Consider the following 6,554-nt stretch of genomic DNA (forward strand, 5'->3'; position numbering starts at 1 on the left):
TCAAAACCGGCTCAGAACACACGCCCAATATTTGCAATGTTTTCTAAAATTTCATGTGTACCAAGCCCGCCTGCTTTGATTCAACGTGTTACTTTTTGAGATGCAAGAATTCTGCGTCAACCTGAAGTACCATTGAGACCAGAACAAACGGGGAATGGACATCGCTTAGATAACTGGAAATAAAACATATATAGCATTCTACTGTTCTAGCAATATCTTTTCACTGTTAAGACGGAGACGGCTAGGACTAAGAAAATGAGAGATTGCTCACATAAAACTGTAACATCATAGCCATAAACATGAATAACAGTGTGGAAAGCTGTACTCACAAATACAACCGGAAAATGGCGTACATTAGAAGTTCGGACTGGGGAGGTAAAAGTGTATACAGGCAGGGCGGCCCAACCGAGCAAAAGAGCACCAACACAAGTGCCCACAAACGCTTCTGCTTCTAGCTTGCTTGATTATCTCGTTTGGACTATTCCAGCGCTTATGAGCTTTTGAATCTTCTGTGCAACACCAGGGTCCTTGAGATGATGCTGAGCAGCACTAGGGTTCTCCTGGAAATCCATCAAAACCTGCAGAACATTTCCAAGCGTCATCAAATTATTAAAACAGAAATATGAACTCTTTTTTGTCCCCACAACATAACTTGAAGTACAAATGGAGATTCGATCATACCTGTCGCATGATAGGGTCCGTAAGTATGCCCTGGATTTCTGGGTCCTGCATAGCTTTGCTCTACATAAAACAGCAGCAACAGTTAGCAATATTGAATCTTCAGAATACCGAACATGAGAAGAATACCAAAGTGGATCAATAGATTTACCTGTTTCTCTTGCAGGTCCTCCTGACTTATATCACCCCTGTTGGCCTTGTTGATCTGCTCAACACACCTGCAAAAGCGAGCAGCAGTTAAAAGTTTGTTTATACAGATAATCAAAAGATGGCACAAATAGACTAAATGGCTGTAGTTGTAGTATGCCATAGCTTCAGGGCTTCATACCTCCTTATACCATCAAGCAGTTCTTGGTTATTCGGATCATGCTTCAACCCAGCCTGGTAAGTTTCCATAGCCTTGTCATGTTCTTTCATGAAAAATTGAACTGCGCCTTTCCTTGTATACCCTTTGGAGAAGGTTGGGTCTAGCTCAATACACTTCTCTGCATCTTTAAGACCTTCAGGCATTGCACCCAACTTGGTGTAGCATGCAGCCCTGTTGCTGTACACCTGTGGGTGAAGTGGTAAACCACGGAAAGCAGTTACATACCATAACAAACATATGTGAACTGATTCAAAAGATATAACTGCAGTAAAAAATGCAATAAGAAATATATGGCAAAGAAGGTAAGATGGGCAGCAACTGAAAGCAGATTAAAGGATCGAGTTCAGGCGCCTTTTAAGGCAATGATCGAAGTACCCTTTATTTCCAAAAAAAACAGGCATTTTGAAGTAAACAATACATAGTATCTAAATGTTTTACAATATGTTGTTCTAGTCTTCTAGAGCTGCAAAACTCGCAACCACCAAGGTTAATTTATCATGACACCATCCCGCAAGTTCCATATGTTGAAAGAATTGAACGCTTTTTTCAATGCATATATACAGCTACTCAAAAGAGAAATAAGCAAGAGAAGCTGAAGAAACTACCTTAACATCCTTGGGGTTCCTCCTGAGAGCCTCATTGTAATGCTTTATTGCTTCTGGATACTTCTGTTGCTTGAACATCTCATTACCTACAAAACCATAAGATGAGCAAGCCTGCTACAAGCATCAACATAACCTTATAAACACCTCTAGAAACAAAAGGAGTGTGGTAGACTAGAAATCACAATACAATGCCCATCATACCTTTCTCTCTCTCCTCATCTGCTAACTTTGGGTCATAATACTCTTGTTGCTCCAAGTCTTTCTTTGCTTTCTCAGCCTCATTTAGCCTTTTGAGAGTGTCTGGATTCCGATGCTCAGTTAAAGCCTTCTGGAAAGTCTCGATGGCAATATCATAGTCTTTTGAGTTCTTAGCAAGTTTGGCCAGAGCAGTTCCTTTTCTTGTCAGTGCCCTTGCAACCATCTTGAAATCAGCACGAAGTTCCCTTCCCCTCTCCACAGCCTTATCACAGTCCTTAATGCACTCATCGTACTGGAGACAAGCCAATTAACAAGAAACATAAATTACCAGGATATACTTAGTTGCAGAGAGTAAGGAGATAGCTAGAGCATCATAAGTACACTAAAGATTTCTAAAAAGGGTAACATAGCTAATCACGACACTCGTTTGCTCTTAGTCCTCAATTAATCAAAATGGACAGGTAAGGCAACAGACATGCAAATGTTTCTAAGGATGCTTTATGTCACTATAGTGGAGAAAACCGTCATTGGCATAAAAAAATGCAGCTTTCTCCCGGGGGTCATATTCATATCTATATTTCAGTGTTTGTCACTTCTATGGTTGCAAACTGCAACAAGTTATCAAATATATGGCAACTGCTTGATTCACTGCCATAAATGTGGCATGCCACACCTTAGCACTAACATGCCTGTAATAGGTTCCCACCAAGCTTGACAATTCCAAGGTTAGGCATTGGCAGGTGTTTAGTTGGCTACTACAGCATATTTTGTTCCTATCCTAAGCTTGTCATGTCCAAGGCATTAGGCGGACGATAGTTTCTTAGGTGGGTATTTGACTGGTTGCCAAAGTCATGAGGTGCTAACTTTTCACATGACCCAAAACATCATAGACTCACATTGTCATAAGTTCCCACAAGTGCGGTTCTAAATTTTTAGCAATACTTTTGTGGCAAGCCACATTTTGCCTATCCTTTGTTGTGGCAAAGTAAGGAGGGGGTATGATTTGTAGCCCAAATTCAATGGCTGACCCTAGTTAGTCACTACTCTGTTCCAAAATAAATCAAGTTTTAGGTTTTGTCCTAACCCCTAAGTCAACTTTATAAGTTTGACCAAATTTTTAGGAAAATCTATCACGATCTACAATGTAAAAGTTATATAGTACGAAAAAAGTATATTGTACAATGAATCTAACCTAATTAAATTGGTGTCGTAGATGTTGATATAAATTTTTTTACAAACTTAGTCAAAGTTGAAATAGTTTGATTTAGGACAAAACCTAGAAACCTTCATTTATTTTGGAACGAAGGTAGTAGATCACAATGGCATAGACATGTATTTGGTTCATTTGCCACGGTTGTGGTTTGCCACAGTTTCTTAGACAGATTGTCCGCATGTGTGGATACAATTTTGATCACCACACCTTTATTCTTGCCAAACCTGTGGCAAGAGAAGTGTGGTAAACTTGGGCAGCTTGCTTAGCTACCAACAAACATGCCCTTATGCTCTTCTACTGAAGCAAGATAGATATCTACCTACTTAAGGTTTTGAATATTCACAAGGCCATGAGAGTAATTAGCAACTTGCCAGTCAAAACAAACTATACTTAAAGAAACCAACAATATTTTGAGCACTTGCCCAACACAGAGAGTATCAGCAAGTTATGGTGACTTCTAGGCCTCCCTCAACTATCCTATTATAGACTTATATAGTCCCAACATCTTGTGTACCTTAGTAGTATCTAGAACCCAGACAATCCTATCTTAGTATTCATCAGTTCAGCAAAGCTATCAAACAGGCAATCATCATATATAAATTGCTAGTCACTACTATGTATCAATGCAATGCCCTAATTGTTCGATAGCTAAACATATTGTCACACTGACTGCAGCAACAAAAGCACAACCAACAATGGGTTTGGGTGTACTCAAAATTATATCCCTAGTACTAGTAACTCCCAAGGCGTTGAAAGAAAACTCACCTTTCCCATCTCAATGTACACCGCCGCTCGGTTAGTGAGGTAGGAGATGTCCTCGTCGTCGAGCTCCAGCGCTTTGGTGTAATGCTGGATGGCCGTCTCGAAGTCCTTCTTCTTGTAGGATGCGTTCCCCGCCTCCTTGGCCTTGAGAGCGGCGGCTTTCCTCTCCTTGCGCTCCTTGTCCTCGTCCGAGACCTCCATGGGCTCGGGCTGCGGCTCGGGCTCCACCTCCCTGGCCCTGGCCTCGGGCTGCTCCTGCTGAGGTGGTGGCGGCGAGGAGGTCTGCGGCAGGTCGGCGTCCTGGGGGGGCCCCGTCTGGATCTTGATGTTGAGCATGAGGCTGAGCACCTGCATCATGCGGGGGTCCGAGAGGTACATGTTGAGGCTGCTGGGGTTGCGCTGCACCTCGCGCAGCATGTGCATGAAGTCGGGCTGGTCGAGGTAGGCGCGCGCGGCGGGGTCGGCGGCGATCTTGCTCCAGAGCTCGGGCCCCTGGAACATCTGGCCGATGGCGTCGGCGCCAGAGCCGGAGGGGGCGCGGCGGGGCGGGGCGGCGGCGGCGGCGGCGGCCTTCTTGGCGTCGGCGAGGCCGCCCTTGAGGGCCTCGTTGGCGGGATCGATGGCGAGGCCCTTCTCGTAGGCGGCGACGGCGCTGGCGGCGTCGCCGAGGCCGAGGTGCGCGGCGCCGAGGCGCGAGTAGCCCTTTGCCCAGTCGGGCTTGAGGTCGACGGTCTTGTGGGCGTCGGCGAGCGCGTCGGCGTAGCGGTGGATGGAGGCGAGCGCGGCGGAGCGGTTGGAGTAGAGCACGTGGTTGCCCGGGGCGAGCGCGATGGCGTCCGTGAAGTGCGCCGCCGCCTGCTCGAAGTCGCCGGCGGAGAAGGCCGCATTACCCTTGGCCTTCGCCTCGTCGGCCATGGCTCGGATCGGATCGGGGGAGGCTCTGGCGGCTGGGCGGAGGAAGATTTTATTTTGTGGGGTTAGATTGGGGATTATTAGCAGGAGAGGTTTTGTAAAGACTGGCACCAGTTCTCTCGAGGGTTCCGGAAGGTTCCGGAACAGCCCGATGCTGTGTGGACTTCGGTTACGTCCTCAAGAAATACGTATTACCTGTCGAGAAACGTATCTCTGTCATTTTAAACATAGGGCTTTTTTTCAACAAAGAGAGGTCAAATTTCATTAAACTCATAGGCAGTTTACAGCATGTAACAAAACCATGGGGTTTCATTTTATTGAACTGCAGAAAGTAGGGGCAAGGAAAGTTTCTATGAGCTGAACACGTGCAACTACAGATAGACTCAGACAAGGTTTGTCTTAAAGCCTGAGGAGCGCAGCTGTGAGCCACACCATTGATGTCCATTTTGATATGATAAACTGTTGTTGAAGAAGATTGAGTTAACTGAATGTAATTAGCAATGTGCCTCCTGATCTCCCAAGGGACATGTTCAATCATTTGCATGTATGTCGATGTAGCCTTCGCAGTATGGTACTGTCTCTGAGAAATGTTTGCTGCTTTAGCTGTAACTTGTTGGCGATCTTTGCTGCTGGAAGGAGAGCTTCCGCTTCCGCCTGAAGAATAGATGGTGTTATTGGCATGGAGGCATGAATCATTATAGTTGCCTCTGAGTTGTTGTCCTTGATTTGGCAGTAGATTTCAATTCCAGATGCTGATGCCAAACCTGTCACCTTCTTCGTCTTCCAGGCAGCATTTGTAGAAAAATTGTTCCTGCAATCATCAAGTCCGTTTTGATGGTGTGGTCAGTCTAAGAGCATCTCCAGTCACGTCCCTCAAACCGTCTCTCAAACGGTGCCGGATTGAGCGTTTGGGGGACGTGTTTTGTTCGTCTCACGTTTGGGGGACGTCGCTCGCCAGTCGCGTCCCCCAAACACCGCCCCAAAACTTTTTAAGGTTTTTTTTTAAACACAACCATTATCAAATATAGCATACAAATAAATATGTTTGCGGAGATTGTTTTTAAACAAAAATATAACAAACAATAAAACAACTAAACGAATATAATAAATAGGGCTAGATCAAGGTGCCGCGGCATTTGTTGATAATCCTTTGATCCTCCACAAATGCTCAACGAGATCAGCTTGAAGTTGATCATGAACATTGCTATCACGGATCTCTGCGTGCATGGCGAGGAAATCAGCAAAATGTGCATGCAACTCATGATCAACCTCCGCAAGAGGGCCCTGACACTCATATGGACCAACATGTGTCCTGGCATGATTCTTGCGGTCATTCTCGATGATCATGTTGTGCATGATCACACAAAGCTACATCACCTCCCACATTTGGTCGTGAGACCAGCTTAGAGAAGGGTACCGGACAATTGCAAATCGAGCTTGAAGCACATCAAATACCCGCTCAACGTCCTTCCTGCAAGCCTCCTGTCGCATAGCAAAGTGGGAATTCTTCGGACCTGATGGATTCGAGATTGTTTTGACAAAAGTGGCCCATTTTGGATATATACCATCGGCTAGATAATAGCCTTTGGTATATTGGTGGCCATTGAGCTAATAGTTGCATGGTGGAGCATGCCCTTCCACTAGTCTGCTGAACACCGGAGACTGCTGCAACACGTTGATGTCATTGTGTGATCCCACCATGCATGTCAAAGAAAGAATGCCAAATCCACAGGTCATAATCTGCCACAGCTTCAAGCACCACACTGCAATTTCCATGACGCCCTTTGTATATATCTTGCCAAGCAAACGGGCAGTTCTT

General features: G+C 45.2%; 1 protein-coding gene across 1 annotated transcript; it reads right to left on the bottom strand.

The window, feature by feature from the left end:
* Window positions 1-248: 248 nt before the first annotated feature.
* Window positions 249-4,769, bottom strand: LOC124692481 (hsp70-Hsp90 organizing protein). Its single transcript, XM_047225866.1, has 7 exons — window positions 3,827-4,769; window positions 1,852-2,140; window positions 1,651-1,736; window positions 1,007-1,230; window positions 830-896; window positions 682-741; window positions 249-578 (listed from the first exon to the last, which is right to left on the bottom strand). The coding sequence occupies exons 1-7, from the start codon at window positions 4,736-4,738 to the stop codon at window positions 465-467; spliced, it is 1,752 nt and encodes a 583-aa protein (XP_047081822.1). The 5' UTR covers window positions 4,739-4,769; the 3' UTR covers window positions 249-464.
* Between the last annotated feature and the right edge of the window lie 1,785 nt (window positions 4,770-6,554).

Source organism: Lolium rigidum, chromosome 2 (genome assembly GCF_022539505.1).
Source record: "Lolium rigidum isolate FL_2022 chromosome 2, APGP_CSIRO_Lrig_0.1, whole genome shotgun sequence".
NCBI classification, from domain to species: Eukaryota; Viridiplantae; Streptophyta; class Magnoliopsida; order Poales; family Poaceae; genus Lolium; species Lolium rigidum.